The 23,721-nt window shown below is 44.4% G+C and overlaps 2 protein-coding genes and 1 pseudogene across 3 annotated transcripts in view; all 3 read left to right on the top strand.

Moving 5' to 3' along the window:
* The first annotated feature begins 5,615 nt into the window (after nucleotides 1–5,615).
* Nucleotides 5,616–9,499, top strand: LOC130131009 (uncharacterized protein K02A2.6-like; annotated as a pseudogene).
* A 4,580-nt stretch (nucleotides 9,500–14,079) lies between these two features.
* nop10 (NOP10 ribonucleoprotein homolog (yeast)) lies at nucleotides 14,080–15,896 on the top strand. The gene is made up of 2 exons (XM_056300663.1): nucleotides 14,080–14,299; nucleotides 15,182–15,896. Exons 1-2 carry the CDS (start codon nucleotides 14,246–14,248, stop codon nucleotides 15,320–15,322), a joined length of 195 nt encoding a protein of 64 aa, XP_056156638.1. The 5' UTR covers nucleotides 14,080–14,245; the 3' UTR covers nucleotides 15,323–15,896.
* A 2,920-nt stretch (nucleotides 15,897–18,816) lies between these two features.
* LOC130130897 (solute carrier family 12 member 6-like) overlaps nucleotides 18,817–23,721 on the top strand; it is a 46,094-nt gene continuing 41,189 nt past the window's right edge. For both annotated transcript variants that reach the window (XM_056300754.1, XM_056300753.1), the window contains exon 1: nucleotides 18,817–19,045. In XM_056300754.1, coding sequence (XP_056156729.1) covers nucleotides 18,817–19,045 — 229 coding nt within the window. The remainder of the gene's footprint in view (nucleotides 19,046–23,721) is intronic.

The following is a 23,721-nucleotide window of genomic DNA, read 5'->3' as shown; positions in this document are numbered from 1 at the left end:
TCCTGGTATCTAGTACAAAGCATGCTACTGTTCAGACCCTGCACTGTACAAACACACTTATCAGGAAGCTGAAATCAGAAGAGATGACATTAAGGTTTCAGCACTTGGGAGACTGGCGCGATGAAAAGAGCTGGAGATGGCAGAGTTGAAGATGCTACGATTTTCATTGGGAGTGATGAAGAAGGACAGGATTAGGAATGCGTATATTAGAGGGACAGCTCGGGTTGGACGGTTTAGAGACAAAGCAGTAGAGGCAAGATTGAGATTGCTTGGACATGTGTAGAGATGCTGGGTATATTGGGGGAAGGATGTTGAATATGGAGCTGCTAGGGAAGAGGAAAAGAGGAAGGCCAAAGAGGAGGTTTATGGATGTGGTGAGAAAGGTGGCTGGTGTGACAGAGGACGATGCAGAGGACAGGAAGAAATTAAAACGGATGATCCACTGTGATGACCCCTAACGGGAGCAGCCGAAAGTAATTGTAGTATCTTTTTGAGAGGAAATTTGACAAGATGATAAATTAAACTTTTATACTTGTTCAATTCTAATTCTACATTTTCCAAAGCTAGGGTGTCTCTTTTTCTGCTAAGGCACACCTCTGAAAAGCACCGGAGGAAATACCACAAACTCTTCATTCCATACCAAATACCTCCAATTCTGAGGCCATGGTTCTCTACCAGAAAATGGTGGATTGCTCCCTCCAGGTTGGGGATGAGTTGTTGCCTCAAGTGAAGGAGTTCAAGTATCCCGGGGTCTTGTTCACGAGCGAGGGTAGGATGGAGCGAGAGATTTACAGGTGGATTGGTGCAGCATCAGCAGTAATGCGGATGTTGTACTGGACCGTTTTGGTGGAGAGGGAGCTGAGCCATAAGGCAAAGCCCGCAATTTACCAGTCAATCTTTGTTCCAACCCTCACCTATGGTCATGAGCTTTGGGTAGTGACCGAAAGGGTGAGATCGCGGATATAAGCGGCTGAAATGAGTTTCCTCCGTAGGGTGTCTGAGCTCAGCCTTAGACAAAGGGTGAGGAGCTCGGACTTCCGGAGGGAGCTCAGAGTAGAGCCGCTGCTCCTTCGGGTCGAAAGGAGCTAGTTGAGGTAGTTTGGGCATCTGATCAGGATGCCTCCTGTGCGCCTTCCTTTGGAGGTTTTCCGGGCACAGCCACCTGGGAGGAGACCCCGGGGTAGACCCAGAACTCACTGGAGGGACTACACGTCCAATCTGGCCTGGGAATGCCTTGGGATCCCCCAGGAGGAGGTGGAGGGTGTTTCTGGGGAGAGGGATGTCTGGAGTACCCTACTTAGCTTGCTGCCACCACGACCCTACCCCGGAGAAGCGGCTGAAGATGAGTGAATGAATGAAATACCACATACTATAGGGCTTAAATTGGTACCACATAAGAAGGCACAGCATCAAATAGGTCGACATGCATTTGTATATAGAGATGGTGTCTTAAAGTTATCTGCATCTGTATGTGTGTATCTGTCTTTTGGCTGGCATTGCCAGAATCATTTATCATCTATAGGTATGGACCTGAGCACAAAGGGAGTCCATGATCTCCATATACTCCTCAAAGGCGTGCTCTGCCAATGCTTCAATGTCCAGGGAGGTGAGCCTGGCACTGGAGCGCCGCCTGGACCACATCATTTTCTTGCCCTTGCTGTTTGTCTTTTTTTTTTCCTTTGCATCTGTCTCCTTTGCAAGATTGTGAGCTGTGAGAAGAGGGGAAGGATCACAGGTGTGAAAAAAAAAGTTACAGGGACCAACACCTGTAGCCAGTAAATTTGATTCAAGCTGACTGCAGGTTTGTTGGTCACTGTTGTTACCTCACCATGATCAGTTATATGGGACTAAACGTGGCTTACATTTGTACAAGGCCTTAATAGTCATCAGCAGAGAAACATCAGAGGATGAATATCAATGTTTTTGAAGTGACTGCTTTCCTGCAATGACTACTTTAAGAAAGCACTAATTGTGAGACACTCCCTGCCTGCTTCACCTTTCATCTTGGCCTCTGCTTTACCCTGTTCCTTCCCTGAAACTGTCGATTTTGGCGCGACATCTGACCTCTCCCTGAGCTGCTGCCGCAGTCGCTCCGAGAACCTGGGATTTCAGACAAAATGTTCTGCTGTCAGACTGAAAACCTCCAAATCACAAAAGCACTTGTAAGTTCCTCACTTTAGTGGTCATCGCCTGGTAGGACTTTCCCAGGGAAAAAAATGACACAGTGCATCGCGTTTTCGTCTTGACTACAGCAGCCAAACACCACCGAGTACGCGGCGGCGAATTTGAAGAGGACAAGTTGCTGTGACTAACAAGCAGAAATGGTAGAGGAAGTTTGTAGATGACATTCACCAGCAGATTAAAAAAAAACAGCTGCTTAACATTTAGCACATATGGGTTTAACAATAAGGATTTCCCAGTTGCCCAGGGCAAGTAAAATGCCACGTCAGGCTAGTAAATCTAGCAACTCAGTAAAAAAAAAGAAAAAGATGAAAAATGTTTCAATCATTTACTTCGATCATCATCGTATCACAATTTATGTTCTCATTCTCGTTCACTGGCACATAGTATAGCCCCCTCCTCTTGTACGCATCAGAGGATATTGGCGCACACCACTGGACAATCAAGAATTGAGTAGGCTAGTCATGTGACGCATCGCTATCAGACTTGTCACTCGTGAGAAAATGGCGGATAAAGACAAAATCTGTGATCTGAAGCGCGAGAGTATTTCAATTATCCTGGAAATAGGAGTTTAGTTGGGTTGCATTAGATGATGTGGGCGAAACTCCAACTATGTATTGCAAAGTATGCCGGAAGTCTGAGAGCAAGGCGGATAAAACGGGGTCGGTTTTCAAAGGCACGTCAAGTTTCCGAAAAACGTCGCTGGAGCACAGATATGTATACATACGTACACCTCGTTTGGAATTTGGCGCCTGCGTGGTCGCCATATTGGGGCGGTCAACAGTCGAGTCAAGAGAGTTGAGTTGATAGAAAAATGCTTCAGGTGTGTGCTGCGTTTGGCTGTTCGAACCGAAGAAACGTTAAAAACAGGAAACGCGGGATAGCGTTTCACAAGTAAGTGGCAATTTTATTAACAATAATTTTATATAACAATATTTTACTGTTTTGGAAGGCAGTGAACGTAACATACGTGGCTCATCATCGGTATGTTGAAACATTGTTTGAATCTTTACAGGATTTTTCTCAATCCTTTTTTATCAATATACATGTATGCCCATGTTCAAATGTTTTGATTAAAATATTTTAACCTAATTGCCCTGTTTCGTATAAGTTAAATAGACTATCAAATTGGAAGGCGATAAATGCTACTCCCTCTCGTTGAAAACAAGTGATGTGGAAATATGATTTGGCGATTAAAAAAACGTTTCATTGTTTCAGGTATAATTTTATTAAATGTATAAATACACATTACATAAACAGTAAGCTGCATCTATTGTGAGATGTAATTAGCAAAACTGAATTCAGCATCACTGCAGTTTTCAATGGGAGCGAATGTAATTTCTGTCCTCTTGTGACAGCAAAATGTGTTCTGTTTACATGATACTGTAGCGAATTCGGGAGACAACGCAGCCACAGGAACTGCCGCGGCCGGGAAGCGAACCCGTATCGCCACCGCAGGAGACAGCGCTAACCGCTAGGCTAAAGGGTCAGACTCGCCAGCCTGCGGCCAGCGTGTCTTCTTATCCATGCACGTTACAATACCCTCATAGTGAAACGGGGTATTATGTTGAGGTAATGGCGATGGAAGTATTTACAGTATTGCTAATTTTTACAATTTTAATTACATTTATTTTCAATTTTTAAAGGTACTTATCCGTGACTGGCTTCGTCATAAACATCGACACCTTAGCCATGATGATTCCAGAGCTGCTTCAGTCACAGAGTTACTGTGTCTGCACATACCGCTTCAGCCAGGACCACTTAGAGCTCCTGTTAAATTCCATCAGGGCATCAGATAGGAATTTCATTTTTGAATACACACTGCTATGTTGTAACTAAGAGGGATATGGGAAAAATGTTATTAGGTGATACAATACAGAACTATAGTGTCACTTCATGTGCAAATTACAGGAGGGTGGAACAACAACCCGAGTTCAGTCCAGTTCCAGAGCATTTTCCGCCATCTAATGGTCCGCTGTGGGGTTTCTCCAGGGAACACTGGCGATGTCACGGCCCAAGATGAGACGGTGTCCTTGTCTGCTGTGGACATGTCATCTGTAGTGCCGGCTCTGACACGGCCTCCTCTCCACTTGAGGACATGGTCTGTAGTGTCCTCCTGGACCACAGTTACCTGCCAACTCACTTCGGAGGTCTAACAGAGAATGCACTGGTGTACATAGGAGGGTTTGTTGTACGACAGGTGATGAAGCAGCTTCCATGCGATGTGTACCGAAACAGTTTGGTGTCTGATGCTGTGCCAGCATCATTTTCAGAACACTACCACCTGTTGACCTTGAAGAACAATAGAGGCTTGATGATTCCATCTGTAGGCACTGTCAAGGTAATCTGCTCAGCAGAGTGCTGCATTCGACAAACCACCAACATTACATCAGCCACTCATCAATGCAGCATTTCCCTTGTCAACCACATGCCAACCAACATAGGTTCAGAGGATGTGTTCAATCTTGGTGACCATATAATTGAAACTAAGGATGGCATTGACAATCACCACTTTTCCATCCTGTCATTAGTTGTCAGCACATTCCACAAATTGAGGCAATACCACATTGCCAAACTTCACACGCTGCAATTGCAAAGCGGTAGCTTCCGAAAGAAGCTCTCTAAAGCAATACTGTTTCAGGGATACGAGTCCTTATAACAAAAGGTTCTAAGGTCACATGTTACTGTACATCAAAGCATACAATTAAATAAGAAACACAGATGCCTCACAAGATAAAACAAATCAAAATACAACAGTGATAGTGATGATAATACGTGCAATAAATAAATGCAAAACAGCATAAAAAGAAGTGTAAATGATGACGTATAAAACAAAGAAATCTAAATAAAATAGATAGTGATAGTGATGATGATGATAAATGCAATAGACATGGAAACAGAGCATAAAAAGAAAAGTGTAAATGATGAAGTATATGTCCGTGTGTGTGTATATATGTAATGTAGCAAAGTCAGGACAGGTTATGTGGGCTATGTGTATATTTGATTCAGTGGGGAGATCCTCAGCTTAGATTTTGAAAATGTTGATGATTGTTTGGCAATAGTGATATAGTAGGTATTCCACAGTATAGATTGTTGTAAGTGTTATAATGAATTAAACAGGACTAGTTTTATTCTTCTTCTTTTACGGGGTCCCCGGACCCTTTAGGAAGTCACACAGGTAGTAAATGTGTTCTGTCCGTCATTCTATTGTGTATGTGCCATGTTAGTGCTCGCTGACGGCTACTGCACTACAATTCGGCTATGTATCTGTCCCATTCAGTTAAGTAAAGCTTTCTTATTATAAAGTATACGTGTCGTTCAAGCTACTACATTTTTGGCGACGAGGATAAAACGGGAGATAGAAGGCTGAGGTTTCGGCAAATAAAACTACATCTGATCATTGTTTGCTAGCTAATTGAGCTAATGTTACGTTCATGAGTTCGAGTGTGAACGCCGACAGAGGAAACGGCACCGTGGCCACATTTGGGACCATCAGTGAGTTTGTGGAGGAGAACGGAGACTGGACGGAATATGTGGAAAGGTTGGGACACGTTTTCTCTGCTAATGGAATTACCGATGAGGATAAACAGTGCTCAATTCTCCTGAGTGTGTGGTGCGAAGACGTACAAATTGATGAGGAATTTGGTGACACCGCAGAAACCGGGCGACCTTTCATTTGATAAGCTAGTCAAGCTCATTCAGGATCACCACAATCCAAGGCCATCGGTGATCGTCCAGAGGTTTAAATTCAACACTGGTCCGGAAGTCAAGTCAGTCCATAGCCCAGTTTGTGGCAGAGTTACGTCAGTTCTCAGAGCATTGTGAGTACGAGCTGATGTTAGAGGACATGCTCCGTGACAGATTTGTAGTTGGCATTAATAACGACAGGATTCAGCATTGCTTACTAAGGGAGACCATGTTAACTTTCAAGAGAGCATTGAAATTGGCTCAAGGAATGGAAACGGCTGATAACAATGCAAAAGAGAGGCAGATAGGTCTCGAGCAGTGGAGTGTTTCAGGTGTGGAGGGGCACATTATGCAAACAACTGCAAGTTCAAGGAAGCAGTGTGGTGTAGGTGTGCTAAGGGTAAAACAAAGACTCAGCAGGGTAATACTACCTTTAAGAGGCCACAGTCAGCTGCACACCATGTGGAGGACTCTGAGCAAGAGGAGGAGGAGGGATGCTCCTACACTGTGCTCAATGTGAATGAGCCATAGTCACAGTCAAAAAAGTGCAGGGGTTCTAAAAGCAAAACAGTGATTGGGCGGGGCAATGCCTTTAGAAAGCCACAGTTGGCGGCACACTACCTGGATACAGAGCAGGAGGAGGAATGCTCTGTCAACATGTTCAACGTGAGGGAGCCATGTGCTGAGCCTATCTACGCCACAGTGGCAGTCAAAGGAAAAAGAGATGAGGATGGAGGTTGACACAGGGGCCTCTGCCTCTATCATCAGTGAGGAGACCTACAGAGAGACTTGGGGTGATACCAAGGCACCCACCATCATCCCAGCGAGTATTAATCTACGGACGTACACAGGACAGGCCATACCATTGGTCGGTGTACTAGAGGTGGACATTCAGTGTAACAGCCAGGAAGCAAGAGCACGGCTCCTGGTAGTAAAAGGTAGGGGGCCCAGTCTAATGGGACGGGACTGGCTCCAGAAAATTGAGCTGCACTGGGGTGAGATTAAACACACGCGGGTGACTGAGGAAGTCATTCAAAAGTATGCTGAGGTTTTCAAAGATGAGCTGGGGGCACTGCGGGGAACTACAGTTAAACTGCATGTAGATCCTCAGGCTACCCCTCTCTTTTTCAAGGCCAGAAGAGTAGCCTATGCTATGAAAGCCAAAGTGGAGGAGAAGCTGGACAGACTACAGAGGCTGGGAGTCATACATCCTGTCCAGTTCTCAGCCTGGGTGGCCCCCATTGTCCCAGTTCTTAAGAGCGACGGCATGGTACATATGTGTGGAGACTACAAACTCACCATCAACCAGGCCTCCCGAGAGTGTAGGACATGTTTGCAACCCTGGCTGGTGGTAAGACATTTTCAAAACTAGACATGAGCCATGCCTACCAACAGTTGGTGTTGGACGAAGATTCTAAACAGTTCACCACAATCAACACCCACAAGGGGTTGTTTAGGTAAAACCGCCTAGTGTTTTGAGTGGCCTCCAGCCTGGCCATTTTCCAAAGGACAATGGACAGTCTGTTGCAGGGTATTCCCCATATAGCAGTTTATCTGGATGATATCCTGGTCACTGGAGAGATCGAGGAGGAGCACCTCAGCAACCTGGAGCAGGTGCTAAAAAGACTCTCAGAGGTAGGGCTCCGCTTGAAGCATAGCAAGTGTATTTTCCAAGCACCAAGCGTGACATACCTGGGCCACACCATCACGGCCCAGGGTTTGCGTCCAGTGGAGGACAAGGTCAGGGCCATCAAGGAAACTCCAAGCCCCAAAAACGTGCCTGAGCTCAGGTCATTTCTGGGCATGGTGAACTACCATGGTAAGTTCCTCCCAGACCTCTCAACACGGCTGGCGCCCCTGTACTCACTTCTCCGCAAGGGCTCTCGTTGGGAGTGGGGACCTGCACAGGAGACAGCTTTCGCCAATGTGAAAACACTACTGCATTCAGCGAGGCTGCTTGTTCATTTTGACCCAGACAAAGAGATCCTCCTGTCCTGTGACGCCTTGCCGTATGGCGTCAGGGCAGTTCTTTCGCATGTGATGAAGGACGGGTCAGAAAAACTCATTGGATTTGCATCACGGTCATTGACACGAGCTGAGAAGGGCTATTACCAGCTAGACAAGGAGGGTCTAGCTGTTGTGTTCGCTGTTAAACGTTTTCATCAGTATCTCTACGGTCGGGCATTTACCATATGTACTGACCACAAACCGCTGATGAGCCTTTTTAGTGAGCTTAAGTGTATTCCTTCCATGGCATCAGCGAGGGTACAGCGCTGGGCCCTCATGTTGTCAGCCTACCAGTACACTATAGTCTACAGAGCAGGGGAGGACAACGCAAACACGGATGCGCTGAGTCGGCTCTCTTTGCCTGACACACCTACCCAGACCGTGGTGCCTCCAGAGACAGTTTTCTTGCTGGAGAGACTGTCAACTTCTCCTGTGAATGCCAAACAAATCAAACAGTGGACAGAGAGAGACCCTGTACTGTCTCAGGTGAAAAGATTCCTCATGCAGGGTTGGCCCCCTGTGGTAGAGGACAAGAGATAGGCCTTATGCTAAATGAAAAAATGAACTGAGCGTCCAAGACGGCTGTGTTCTCTGGGGCTCCAGAGTGGTGGTCTCACCTCAGGGGTATTCATGAGTAATGGAGGAGATCCATGAGGCCCACCCAGGGGCCTCCTGTATGAAAAGCTTAGCCAGGACATATGCATGGTGGTCTAACATGGACCAGGATCTAGAAAACAAGGTGAAATCCTGTTCCCAGTGTCAGATAAACCAAAAAATGGCACCGCCCACCCCACTCCATCCATGGGAATGGCCTGACCGCCCGTGGTCCAGCCTACATGTGGACTTTGCAGGGCCTTTTATGGGGCAGATGTTTCTAGTCATTGTAGACGCACATTCTAAGTGGCAAGAGGTACACCTGATGAGCAACATCATAGCCCCGGTGAGGATTGACAAGCTGCGTTAAGTGTTTGCAACTTTTGGACTTCCTGACACGCTGGTGAGTGACAATGGTACAACATTTACCAGTGAGTTGTTCAGGGGGTTCATGGAAAGGAATGGCATCCGCCACGTCCGAACAGCACCATTCCATCCTGCCTCAAATGGTATGGCCGAGAAAGCCGTGCAGACATTTAAGGAAGGGCTTAAACGTATGACAGGAAGGGAGCCCATTGCAACAAAGCTCTCACATTGGCTGTTTCAGTACCACATAATGCCACAAACAACGACAGGGCACACACCTGCAGAAATGCTGATGGGCAGGAAGCCAAAGTCGCACCTGGACTTGATGCATCCAGATGTTAATGCAAGGGTGGAGAGGAAACAGGAGAAACAAAAGGAGAGGCACGATGAGTGTGCCGGAGAGAGACATTTTGAGGAAAAGGACTGTGTGTATAAGAGAAGCTTTGGCAGTGGTCAGCACTGGCTGCCAGGGGCCATTCTAAAGCAGAGTGGTCCTATCTCTTTCGTGGTGAAACTAACGGATGGCAGAGTGTTCCGCAGGCACCAGGACCACATCTGTTGGAGCCACGACACTCCTCTGTGTCCAGACACCTCAGCAGGGGGGCATACAGGGGAGACAGAACAAGGCCCAGAACAAGGCTGCAGAGCTTCCCCAACTTGCTGACAGTGGTTGAGCTGATCCTCCTGCTCCCACTAGCCACTGCTGCCTGTGAGCGTGGCTTCAGTGCCATGAAGCACATTAAAACAGATTGGCGGAGCAACCTTTCAGTTGAAATATTGTGGAAACTGCTATACATTAATTAGCATTGGGGGGCCAGCAGTTGCCAATTTCAATGCGGAGCACGTTGTACAAAGACAGCTGTCAGTAGGGCAGAGAGCACATTGGTGTAATTAAGATTTGTATTTGTATGGTTTCATTAGATTTTTAGATGTGAAACATCTGCTATAGCCTGTTCTTTCCCTCACTCACACGGTTAAGCTCACTCACTCAATCACTCACAGTTAATGAGTCCATCTCTGGGGAGAAGGATGGACAGATGGACAGAGGGAAGGGTCATACCATTTTCAATATGCAAGAATTTTTGTTGCTACGCGTCTATGACACACTGTCCTTGTTATGTTTTATTTACTTAAAGGTTCAATGTGACAAGACAATTAACTATAGTCTTTATTGTTATTTGTTAACCGCTAATAAATTAAACATTTTGTATAGGGGCAAGTAAAAATTTACTTCGGGCAAGTAGATTCCTGACCCACATTAACATTGAACCCTGATACAGTACATGTCCAAGTATGGTCTCCAAGTATGGTTTATGTATACAAAAGAAAACGGCTTGATATTGTGGTCGATTTTTTTTTTTCATGGGAAGAGGATCAATTTTAATACCACAGAAACAAACATATTTCCAGGAAAATTATATTTTTAAAAACATTTCAGATTATGGATAAATCAATTAGGGAAAACTCAAGACTGGGAATTTGCGGGGGCGCCCCAGTGGCACACCTGGTACAGCACATACCACATAAGCCTGAGTCCTTACCGCAGCGGCCTGGGTTTGAATCTGGTCTGGGCCCCTTGCTGCTTGTCATCCCCTCTGTCTCCCCTGCCATTCCTGTCTCTCTCTCGACTATCGCTGTCAAATAAAGGCAGAAAATGTCTAAAAAAAAGACTGGGAATTTGCAACTCATACAATGTTATATGACAAATCAGGTGATGAATAATGTCATAACACTGGCATGATTCAAAATGAGATGGCTCAGCAAACCTCTGTTCAGTATTTGGTTTCCTATTTACAAGCCAATGTTGCAATTTCATATGCTATGGTACATTCGCAAGTTTTAATTAGATTATATGGTGTTTAAATTTGAAAACCTGTGAAAATCACAGGTTAGACTCCATTAGAGGAAGCTGAACCAATTATTCCAAACAGAGGATCCATATTAAAATCTTCTAGAATCAGTTGTCCAAATCACATGCCATTTCCCAGTATCCATGGCATAATAAAACCAACTTCATATAAAAATCTGAAACAAAACCTACGTTTAAACTTTCTTTTGTCAAAACAAGGGAGGAAGATAACTGGTACAATGGGGCTGTAAGGACATGGACAGAGAAAGGTGTAGTTTGTGAACTGCACTACCCTGTAAATAACACTCTTATTCTGTAAATAACTTCTTAAAATTCTCATTTAACTTTTTGTAAATACAGCTCCTGCCACCCAGTGCTGGGCATCAGGGGCTGCCACGTGGTCTCATGTCCAACTCTGAACTGGTGTTGATTGCACCTTACTTTTATTTTTATCTTGTATGTATATTTTATTTATCTTTTTTTAACTTTCATCTTTTCTGTTAATTTTTCCCTCTTGCACCAACATACCAAGACCAATTTCTTGTATGTTCTTGTACTTGGCAATAAATATGATTCTGATTCTGGTAAAAGTATTCAATGGCAATTTCCCAATTTACAGAATTAGAGTTAACTTGAAACTCATATGAAGTAGCAGGATAATGCTTCTGCATCCTCTCGGTTCTTCGGTGGATATCGTTGAGCCATTCTGCAATAGTTTTCCTGTCTGTACATTGTCCATAGATAGTTTTAATAGCATTTCCACATGGTGGCAGTAAGGCACAGTATTCATGATTTTATATAGTGTCAAGATCTGATTAAGACCTTGTTTTTGGAAAGGGTGTATTGTATATTTACGAGACAAACTGTCCCACCAGTAAGCCAGTCACTCAACCGAATAATTAATCTTTCTCTACTTCATTTTTTTTAATAGGAATTTTGTGCTTCTAATGACAAATCTCCTGCTGAGGATAAAAAAAAAAAATCAATAAATTATTCTAGGCAGCAGAGTGGCGTAAAAAATAGGAAGCCCCCCCCCCCTTCAACTCAAAGGCCTATGCTAAAGTGCCTTTGGGCATGACACTAACCCATGAGGATGGGTGGGGGCAAGCAAATAGGAATCTTTTGTTCTCGGGATCAATAAAGCATCACCAAAAATAACAAAACAAAAAAGTCAAATATGAACAAAAGTCTCATCTTAACTTTACCTGATGTCGTTCTCATATAGATCACTAGAGAGATTCCAACGTTGGCTGAAGAGCTCGTGGGAGGTTGGGGGCTGCGAAGTGGGCACTTGTCTGGGGCAAAGTTTGGGAAGTGAGCCCGAACAATTGGTAAAATATGGCTTTCCCTTGTGCTGTGATTGCAAGTCATCTGGGAAAAACGAAGTGTGATGAAAACCAAGCTCAGCACCAGATGCTGAGGAGTCCAAACTGGCTCTCAGCTCGGGCTGACATAGGTGTGGATGGGGAATAAACCTGAAGTCTGAGAAAGGTTTTTCCATTTCTGGCTGAGAGTTGGCAATGAAAAATCGGTGAATGTCTGGTCGATAGTAGTCAGGTATGCCAGGAAGTGAAGATAAAATCTCTGGTGGAGTATGTATTAGGGGAGGCTCATGACACTGACTCAGGTTTATGCCAGGAAGAGAAGATGAAGTCTTTGGTGGCGTATGTATTAGGGGAGGCTGATGACACTGACTCAGGTTTGAGTGGCTCTTCGTGCAATGTGGCCGTAGATACAGCTGATTTTTGAATGCTTCTATGGGTGGCTGTATCGCTCTGTTAAGTTGGTATGAGACAGGGTGAAGCAGCATGTCGAACTGAGGTGAATCACTCACAGCTCCTTCCCTCTGCTGTGTTGTATTCTGCAAGGCTGGAGCTGGAGCAAATCCAGAATATGGCTCCATAAATCCTACAGCCCCAGACGCTGGAGCCAACTTTGGGGGAGGTAGCACGTCAAGGCTACAGATCTGTAACTGGTCAGGTAAACAAGTCTGTTCAGTCTCTTTCTTTTGTCCTAAAACTGGAACCAGCTGTTGTGGTGATCCTTTTTTGGTATATGTTCCTCCCTGCATTCCGAGCAGTTCATGTGGTGTGGCAATCTTTAAATACTGGGGTTTCAGGTCAGCTGTCTTCTCAGATGGTTCTGCAACTGTGTAAGGTGTTTGTGATGGTACCTGGATTTGATGTAATCTATCTCTCACCTGACATGGCCCTGATGGGATAAATTGTCTAGCACATTGAGAAATGTCATGTCTAGACACAGGGGAATGTACTGATGATTCACAGGATTCATTTAGCATCAGGTCCATTTTTTCCTCTAAGACTGATCTATCCAGCGGTTCTGTTGCATATTGTTGGCACGCCATAGAAAATCGCACTGGTTCTGAGTCGAGTGAGTTCACCAGGGGTTCATTAAGGTTTGGGCAGATGGGTGAAAAGGCAGTAGGTGAGCACTGCTTCTGGTCAGGAGCCAGCATGAAGGAGGATGTTCCCAGCTGTCTGTCATGGAGGATGGGCTGTTGTGTGATAACCTGCCCTAAATCCATCCTGGGGGTGACACCTGTTAAGAGTCACAAGATATTACACACTTGGTAAACTGAGCGAATGGTGTATTGACCTTTAGTGTTGAAGAAATATAATGGTCAGCATTACACCAAAATATAGATGTAGTTACCTGACTAAGTAGTTAATTAGATTAGTTGAGAAAATCAAATTCCATACATCTAAGGAATAGTGGAGGTTCGACAAGCACCGGCAAATAATGTCTCATCGAATTTGATGTTCCTGCTCTTAAAAATCAAAACTAATTTTGACTTATAACACGGTAATTACACCGCGCACTAAATTTGTTTTCGAAATTTCCAGAACGACTTTCTAATCCTTGTTCTTGCTATTTCATTGAGCAACGAATTGGTTAATTTCGGGTTCAACCCTATCAAGAGATTTTTTTTTATGGCTTCTCATCATCGAAATGTCAGATGAAAACTTTGAATGAGCTATGATGCGATTTGGTAGTCAATACTCTGCGTATCCAAGCGTTTTTCAAAAGTAAACTTACAACCAACTTCGAAACTTTTTTTCCCCAGGTTAATCAGATAAACGACTCACCTTCGCTGTGGTAGATTTTGAATAGTAGCTTACTTGGCGGGTATTTTCCCGGCTCAATTCGTGCCCTGTTCTTTCAATTAATTTCATTTATTTTAAAACGCAACGTTTATGGTCCTGCTGTGTACTTATGACTGGAAATCCTGACAGATATACACACGAACATTCCAATTCTAAAATGTTAGCTAGTTGTATTGAGAATAACTCCGTGTTGACAGCTGCGCTGTTATATTAGCGACGGCTAGAAACACAATTTCCCAGATTGCTGAGCGCCGGACGTGTTTGGCGGATATCCGCTCTGCGCGCGTCTCCCGACCCTGAGAAAGGACTCGTGCGACACGTGTTGTGTAAAACTTAACGAGCGTTTATCGTCTGACCTAAACAACATCTCCCAATTTAAAAGCGAGTTTGTTGAAGGGTTGAATTGGTGCAAGTACAGGAGGAGGTATTTATCAAAATGTTCCTGCAGTATTACCTAGATGAGAGTGGGGATAGAGTCTACACCCTAAAGGTAACGGCATGTTTACTTCCTCAAGAAAAGCATGGATACCAATCCGCGTAATTCGTTGTACTTTCGGATGGGATGATGCGGCGATTTTTTAAAAATGTTAGTTTAGCGTTTACTTCGTAGCTAGTCCAGCGTAGTTTAGCAAAATGCCTCCAAAGGTTGCGCTAGTTATGGCTGTGCAATCGTTCGTTATTATCGTTTATCGTCTTCAGTGGTATTGCATCAGAATGAAGTTCAGATATCATATTGTGATACGGTTTTGTTGGCTAAATCATCGATAACGAGACCACATTACCTGAAAATTCTCACAAAATGAGATTCAAGTTCAATACTTCATTGCCATGTCATCACAGTTGATAGGAATTTGCCTTACTGTAGCTCTTGAAAAAGACACCCATTATTAAAATAAATAAAACAAGAACAGCAAAAACGGTTATCGCATACATACATTAGAACATGCATAAAATAATCTTTTCATAATGTAGAAGATCCTAAAGTGCTTTGTGAGGGTATATTATTTGAAAGCTAGTTGTAGTTTGATACCATACTATAGAAACAGTTGAATGTGATGAACTTCAGAGTGAGAGTGATACGTATAGATATATTGTGAAAAGGTCTTCATAAATGTGTTTTCATCTTGACATGAAATAGGCAAAGTATCTTTTGAATTCTGTAGACAGAAAATATTAGTGGTCGTTTGTGTGATTCATAAGGTTTGGGGGATTGTTGTTGAATGAGGCCTGTGATAAAGTTGCCCTGAAAAGCCTGTGCCCATTCAGAAAACAACCATAAATACAAGATAAATTGTGCTTTAAAGCACTTTCTATTCATGTGATTACTTTCTGTCTTAATTTGATCATCTCATGTCCTGCCTTTTTTTAACAGAAGGTGGACCCAGCAGGAGTTCCCACGAGTTCAGCCCACCCGGCTCGCTTCTCCCCTGATGACAAGTTTTCCCGGCACAGAGTAACCGTGAAGAAACGCTTTGGCCTTCTACTCACTCAGCAGCCCAGACCCGTCCTCTAAAGAAACAATGGGGACAAAAAGAGATTGATGGAAAGAAATGGAGAACATTAGTGGAAGGTGGTGGAGGCATGAGAGGAAGGAGGGTGAATTGGACTGCAGATGGGGAGGAGGCGACATTTGAAATTTCCCGTAAAAGCGTAACGTGATGTTTAACAGTTCAACCCAACTCTCAAACCCAGTTTCAGCCTACACTCATTATCTAAAGCAAGATGACTCTTTGATCATTTTTTTTTAATATCTGCTATCACGATAGGAGGGTTTGATCCTGCGGGGCTGGGGGATTTTTTTTTCAGTGACATGTATTTGGGGTTAATACACTGCTTTTATGTTTTGTTTTGTTTTTTTAAAGTTTAACACCCATGTTTATGTTATTTTTAGGTTTTAAAAAACAAAGCCCTTGCTTATAAAGATGGTTAACAGTAAAGTTGATTTCAGACTGCGATACTGTCTTTACGCTTCTACGATAGTTGGCGCTGTGTAATACACCTGAATTTGGAATGTCCATGTAGACACCATGTCCATGTTTCTGTGAATGTCAAAATAAAACATGTGCCATACATATGGGCACTTATAGATGGCGTTTTGGAACTGATGCTGCTTTAAGTCTAAGTAGCCGGACAGCACCGCCGGCATCCCGCATGCGCAGAACAAGGAACGGCAGGCAAAACAGGAACTGCAAGTGCGCCCGTCCGTCTTGTTTATCTTTGAACAAAGTGCCGACAGCCACCGGGAGCGGAGCCAAAACGCCGCAGCCGCAACTGGAGCGACAGACGTGGTTCAGGGGCTTTTTATAAGTTTCGTCCCCCCCAGGTACGTGTTCTTTGATGGTCACCCTTGCGGCGTGCAGAGTCGGCGTCGGTTACCTGGCGCCGTCGGGGGACAGCGGCGGAACGCGTGGCTAGCCAGTGTGGCTAACCTTAGCGCTTTGCTAGCTAACAGCTAGCCCGCTGTAACGGCGCCGAACGACTACGGGGGCGCCCACTGACGGCCATCCCATGGAGCCAGGGTGCGCTTCCGTCACCGAGAACCTGTTGACGTCGTGTGCGAAATGTTATAACGCGTCTTTTGTATTTTGCGGGAACGGCAACCTCTTCCGTTCATCCGTAGTGTGTGTAAGACTCAAAGCCGGAGTGAAATGCGCCTACCGAGAGGTGCATTGGTAACTGCTGCAGAGACCGACACATGCCGCATACCTCTGCGATATGGGGACGTCTTTATCTCCCTGTTTGGCGCAGCAAGATGTGACCGATGGTCTCGTCGCACCGCCCGTCCCGTATGACTGAAAGGGTTTTTCCCCCGACCGGTCCGAGCCAGAATCATGGCAAGTTTAATTGGCTTATGAAGGCTGGCAATGTGACGGTTAGCATGTAAACCAAGCATCATCTGCAGCCGGGATAACCCTTTGTCTCGCCGCCGGTACTTGTTTGGGGGTGTCTCCGAACGGGCGATAACGCCAACTTCCTTTTTTTTTTTGCAAACGTCCAACTGGGGCACCGCGCTCTTATTTGGCGACATATTCAGAATGAAAAGACGCGTGGCGCAGAGAAACGCAGTCAAGCAGTGGCTGACAAACTTGCCATTTGTCAGCCACTCGGGTATTCGGTAATGGGTCACACTGCGCGCTTTGTGTCAAACTGGTTTCATTTGGTACCGAATCGGAGGCGTAAAACGAACGAGAAACTGCGCGGCGTTAAGTTGGTGAAACCAGACGCACGCACCTCTCTCACGTAAACGCTAATATCTGTTCACGTTCAACATGTGAGACTTGCATAGCAGCTCACTCTGCTTGGCTTTGGCACCTTTCAACCCACCCCGGTGTTCGCCTCACCCTCCAATACGCTTCTGTGTGTGTGTGTGTGTGTGTGTGTGTGTTGAGGGAGACAGAGGCTGTATTATAACACAAGAAATGCGTCGCCTCCGCATGAGGAGCGAGTGAGACGGGAGTGCAGAGCTAAGCAGTCACTAGCCCAACCGGTTGGAACCGCTCTCCTATAATAATTAAATTATGAACCTTACCAAAGCAACAACTCAACTTCATCCACCCATCTTTTTGTTTTGTTTTTTTAACCTATAGGGACTTGCACCGTTGACTTTGCACCTCTAAGGTAATGAATGGCCCAAACGGGGAGTGCGCAACGTTTATTCCGGTTGTTGTTTTACACTTTCTTCAGCTATGGATCAAAAGAAAACCGTTTGGAGAGGCCCTGACTTTTAAAGGATACACTTCAGTGGCCAGTTTCTCTAGTTTGTTCTCTTTTAGATAATATATATGTATACCCCCACCCCCCATTGTTAAACTGGTCGTCTGGTCATTGTTAAACTGGTCGTCTGGTCATTGTTAAACTCAGTCAACCTCAAAAGGGAAACTGAGAAGAAGATGCATATTTTAAACAAAGGGCAGGTGAGAAATTACAAATGAGAATTGGAACAGCTTCGGTGACATTGGTTCCCAAGACGCACATGCTTTCCTGTATGACCTGCTCTCCCTTATTGCTCCTGTATATACTCTTACCTCTGAATGGGTCAAGAGTTAAGCAGAGGAATTGTGATATTCTGTAGAAACTTGGCTGTACTTTGCATCTCTCAGTGCAAATCTGTAATTTGAAGTTGTACATGCTTTGTAGTTGTGCTGAATGTTTATCTGCGAGGAAGATCGTCTGACAAAGCTCTGTGGTGAAAACTTAACTCACCTCTTCTTTCTCTCCCCCACCCCCCTTTCTCTTATCCATTACCCAAACCCTTACTGCATCACTGGATCTATATCTTGTCCCACCATGTAACCCCCTGCCCTGGCTGTGTCAAACGATGGACACAATCATGATAGGACAACATTGTCATAACCGGGGTCAATATCAAAATAAGGTACATATCAGTAAATCAGACCTATGTTTTCTTGAGAAAGGTCATCGAGAAAGACAGGTGTGGCACATCACATGACTATGATCCTAAGCCATAGTCATATCAACATTTTATAAAAACAGATGCTTTGCACAAAAAACTTATCACTCAGCTTATGTCTCAGCTGATGTTTTCAAGATTTAACCTGAGGGCAACAAGAGGTTTAGCTTGATTTTGCAAGAAAAGACTCCGCTTTTACACTATTTTCTATATATTGTCATATCTTGAGTACTTGCCAGCTTTTTTTTTTTCATTTTTGCTTATAAAAACAAAAAATCACGTGAAGCCAATACGCATTCAGAAAGAAGGGATGCCATGGTATTCCCATTAAAACTGCTAAACATTAAGGAGCATTGAAGAGATTTTGTTTCACGCATACAGAAGTTAATAGTTGAGTTTCATCTACATGCGTGGTGGCAAACAACCAGCTTGTTTCAATGGGGAAGTTTAGCTGCATTTGGGAAGATTCTAAAAACCACCATCACCTCACTGCCACCTGAGAAATAGCCTAGCTCAGCTCACTTTAGGTAGCTAGTTTGCACCCACCCCAGTTCTCCCACGACCCCCCTACCCCACCCCACAAGAAGTGAGTTGTCATGGCATCGGTGCGTTTCACGGTCACGCCCACCAAGGCCGAGGACCTCCCCGGGCTGTCCGACACCTCACCCGATATCAGCTCCAGTGGCCGCGTGCGATTCGGCTCCAGGGAAAGTGTCAACCGCAGCGATCTGCTCAGCGAGGGGTCCGGGGGCCTGACCACCTCCACTGCCACTCCAGGAGCAGGAGGGGGGGAGACACCTGACACCCGCAGCAATGCAGACCAAAGTGAGTAACCGTTTTTTGTATGTTTTTGTCATTGATGTCATCTGACTTGAAATAAACTTGAATGCAAACACACACGCACTCACACACTGTCATACTCTGGATGAACATGGTTAACACGCACAAGTGTACATATACAGCTAAATGCAACATGCGTTTCAAAACAATTAACGAATGCACATTTGCTGTCACCCTTTGGTTTAGACGTCAATAATATCAACATGTGCCAGGACACACACACACACTCACACACACTCATTCTCTCATCTCAAATCCCTCAGTTGCTCATTCATGATGTGGATACATAGGTTCCGACAATGATTTCACTGGGATCACTCGGGTCTTGTCCTGTCACTTTATATTCACCCTGTACTTGCAAAGATTGACAAAGCTAGGATGGAGCCTAAAGCACACACTAATGCACAACATGCCAGATGGATTCTTCCGTTGTGCACAAGAAGTACATCTGTCAACCAGTAAGAAAATCTGACTGCCAAAAAGAGATCTTAAAGCTTATGGGATCTCAGAGAGGGTGACATTGCATAAGATATGGCCATCTCAGCAAGTCATGAAGTGTAGACACCCCATCTACAGTACAGTCAGTTTAAATTGTGACCAAATTTTAAAAAAAAATCATTCCAGCTTCTTGGATTGGGTTTCTGTTTAGAGGACCTCCACAGTTTGGGTCCCACGGTTCAATTCATAGCCGTTTGGGAGTTCTTGACTTTATTCTTTCCCTGTGGAACCCCTAAAACCTAATAAACGTTTCCTTTGAGCATGTCAGTTGTTACAGCTCTTGAGCAGCGTTCAGTCATTCACTATTAAAAAAATGTTGGAACAACCACACTAACTTATCGGCTCAGTGGTCGGTCTGATAAAGATATAACTCTTACTCGTACTGATGTACTTAAGCAGTTGTTTACTCGTTAGGATCCCTCATGTGTCTTTGTTAATAAGCTTCCATAAATAGAAATCTGGCAGGATAATCCGATTGGTGTTTTGATAAGGCTGTGTGATGCCACGGTTATTTATACAGTGAGGGGGAGAGAGATGGAGGGATGCACATTTGCACACTACGACTGCACAGCCTTTCTAGCTATTGTCTCTCTGTTTGCCTATCAGTCTGTCTACAGGGTTTCCACACAGCTGCTGAAAGTCTGGAAATTTAGGGGGAAGAAAATATGTCCGGGTCTTGGAAAGTTTATAAAAGCTGGAAACATGTTTGAAAAATATTGTTCAGCTCCACTATACTCCATTTAAATCTATTGCCTGTGATTTCACAAAGTCAGGTTTATTTGCATAGCCCAAAACCACAAGGTAGAAACCCTGTCACATAATAGGAAACTAGTAGTTGTGAAATAAATTTGCCGAGTTATATGGCATCATCAGAAGGGGCCGGGCAACATGATTGTCATCACAAATTTTGAGCATCGCTGATTCAACACGATTTGTGGACAAATTTTCAAATGTTAGTTGTTAAAAAAAATCATAAATAGCGTGGCAGTAATCATTTCCTCCAGTCAGGTGTAAAAACATGTGAAAAGGTAGAATACATCGCTTATCCTTCTCTGAGTGAATGAATCGGAGCTCAAAAGGCATCGAGGAGGAAAGGAAACGAGATGCGGAGCGTTGTTTTTCAGAGAGGTCAAAACGCATTCTGAAGCCATTATTTTTGAAGCAGCTTTCACTGACAGACCTAGCGTTAGCTATTTAATTTGATGCGCTCATGGCAAGCACTGGCATGCATTTATTTGGCTCAAGGGGCATTCCGCTTCACCTGATGTGCTCTCTCTCTCTCTCACACAGACACACACATACATGCACACAAAACCACTGAAATACTTTGATGCGTTCTCTGCAAGACAACGCTCCTCTGGATTCTCAGGGGAGCACACACACAAAGGCACATAGCTGTAGTCTCTTGCACTCAGTGATGGGAGTGTGAACCCCAATGTGATACAGCTGAGGTATTTACTAGCAGAGGACAGGATAGATTGGAACATTCCTTCTGGCTTTTGACATGGTTCCTTAAGTGTTTCGGTTGCATTCAAACATTTAAAGCAGAGGGTGACCGTGAAGGTAGGATACGAATTACACAAAAGAGGGAGAGGCAAATTCAAAGCCGGAATGTCACGATGTCACTACGCAGTCTTTGCTGCAGCCCACTGAGGTTTCCATTCTTTCCTTCTGACTCATTTCTAGTCTACCTCATTATGATGATATCATGGGCAACCTTTTGAAACATTTGTTATTGGGCAACATTGTTTGCATCCCAGATGAGAGCACTGCAATGAAGACCTTTTCGGACGACATGTCAGACTATGTTAGGATCAGGGCTGTTGCAAAGGAGGGGCGCGGTGGGAGCACTGCTCCTCTTCTTTCCAATGGCGGTTTTAATTTTAACTTTGTTCCTCACAGTTGCTGGGTAAGTATGTTCCATGAGGACGAACCAAATTGCAAATTGTCTAAACTCTACAGAGTAGACAGAGGACTTGCATTACATCTCACAAATCCACAAACATCACTTTCTGCTTGATATGTGTTGTAAATATCAAACTAAAAGAGGATGTAAAGGATACTGCTGGCTGCTGTCATGCAATTAGCTAAATTAGCTAATGGTCAGACTGATCAAATTAAAACAAGCTTTCCCTTCTCAAGTAAGTCAGCGTTTTGTGCGTGTGTTGGGAGTGGTATTTTTGGGTGTGTTCCCCAATTTCCATTAGTAGTACAACAGCTCTGTTTAATCTGTCTACATCAGACTATATCAGGATCTGCTGGTCCTCAGTCTTATAAAGTCACCACATTTAATTTCCTTGTGAAAAAGACTTGAAGGTCTTTTTGAATTGGGTAATTGAAGGTCTGGGCAGTCTACAATTACAGGGCTTGCCATTCCTTAATGTAGGGTCTTAGCATTCCTTTATTACTGTTGATTGCAGCCTTTACATCTTAAATTTAGTTTTGGAAACGTTGCTGTTCCTTGATGCATTTTTGTAGAACACTGAAATTCAGCCAGGCCACACAGACCTCTACTCTGTTAGGTCTACAGTAACACATCCAATTTACTGCTGAAACCGGTTTCATATTTCATCGCGTGTTCTCTTAAAAGGATAATGATACTTGCATGCAGACTTTCTTAGTAACAATTGCAACACTGATTATTTCCTTCATAGCTCAGGAATCAGGGACAGTTATTTGTCGTTTCATTTCATGTACGCAAGTGCATGAAATGAAACGAAATATCGTTTCCCCCAGCCCACAACACTGCAACACAAAGACAAAAACACATATCCAAACAACAAGAACGCATATATCCAAACTACAAAAAAAAACTACAAAAATATATACACTCACCGGCCACTTTATTAGGCACACCTGTCCAACTGCTCGTTAACGCAAATTTCTAATCAGCCAATCACATGGCAGCAACTCAATGCATTTAGGCATGTAGACATGGTCAAGACGATCTGCTGCAGTTCAAACCGAGCATCAGAATGGGGAAGAAAGGTGATTTAAGTGACTTTGAACGTGGCATGGTTGTTGGTGCCAGACGGGCTGGTCTGAGTATTTCAGAAACTGCTGATCTACTGGGATTTTCACGCACAACCATCTCTAGGGTTTACAGAGAATGGTCCGAAAAAGAGAAAATATCCAGTGAGCGGCAGTTCTGTGGGCGAAAATGCCTTGTTGATGCCAGAGGTCAGAGGAGAATGGCCAGACTGGTTCGAGCTGATAGAAAGGCAACAGTAACTCAAATAACCACTCATTACAACCGAGGTATGCAGAAGAGCATCTCTGAACACACAACACGTCGAACCTTGAGGCAGATGGGCTACAGCAGCAGAAGACCACACTGGGTGCCACTCCTGTCAGCTAAGAACAGGAAACTGAGGCTACAATTCGCACAGGCTCACCAAAATTGGACAATAGAAGATTGGAAAAACGTTGCCTGGTCTGATGAGTCTCGATTTCAGCTGCGACATTCGGATGGTAGGGTCAGAATTTGGCGTCAACAACATGAAAGCATGGATCCATCCTGCCTTGTATCAACGGTTCAGGCTGATGGTGGTGGTGTAATGGTGTGGGGGATATTTTCTTGGCACACTTTGGGCCCGTTAGTACCAATTGAGCATCGTGTCAACGCCACAGCCTACCTGAGTATTGTTGCTGACCATGTCCATTCCTTTATGACTACAGTGTTCCCATCTTCTGATGGCTACTTCCAGCAGGATAACGCGCCATGTCATAAAGCTCGAATCATCTCAGACTGGTTTCTTGAACATGACAATGAGTTCACTGTACCCAAATGGCCTCCACAGTCACCAGATCTCAATCCAATAGAGCACATTTGGGATGTGGTGGACCGGGAGATTCGCATCATGGATGTGCAGCCGACAAATCTGCAGCAACTGCGTGATGCTATCATGTCAATATGGACCAAACTCTGAGGAATGTTTCCAGTACCTTGTTGAATCTATGCCACGAAGGATTAAGGCAGTTCTGAAGACAAAAGGGGGTCCACCCCGGTACTAGCAAGGTGTACCTAATAAAGTGGCCAGTGAGTGTATATACAACATATCCAAAAAAAATTTTCACTGTCCAAGTGAGTGAACGCCAGCCAGGATGACTGCCGGTCTGCATGGGCTAGCAGTTAGCTTAGCCTGCCCCGCTTCCATGTCCTT

The sequence above is a fragment of the Lampris incognitus genome, chromosome 20, assembly GCF_029633865.1.
Source record: "Lampris incognitus isolate fLamInc1 chromosome 20, fLamInc1.hap2, whole genome shotgun sequence".
In the NCBI taxonomy this organism is placed as follows: Eukaryota; Metazoa; Chordata; class Actinopteri; order Lampriformes; family Lampridae; genus Lampris; species Lampris incognitus.
This window is presented reverse-complemented; position numbering and strand designations above follow the sequence as displayed.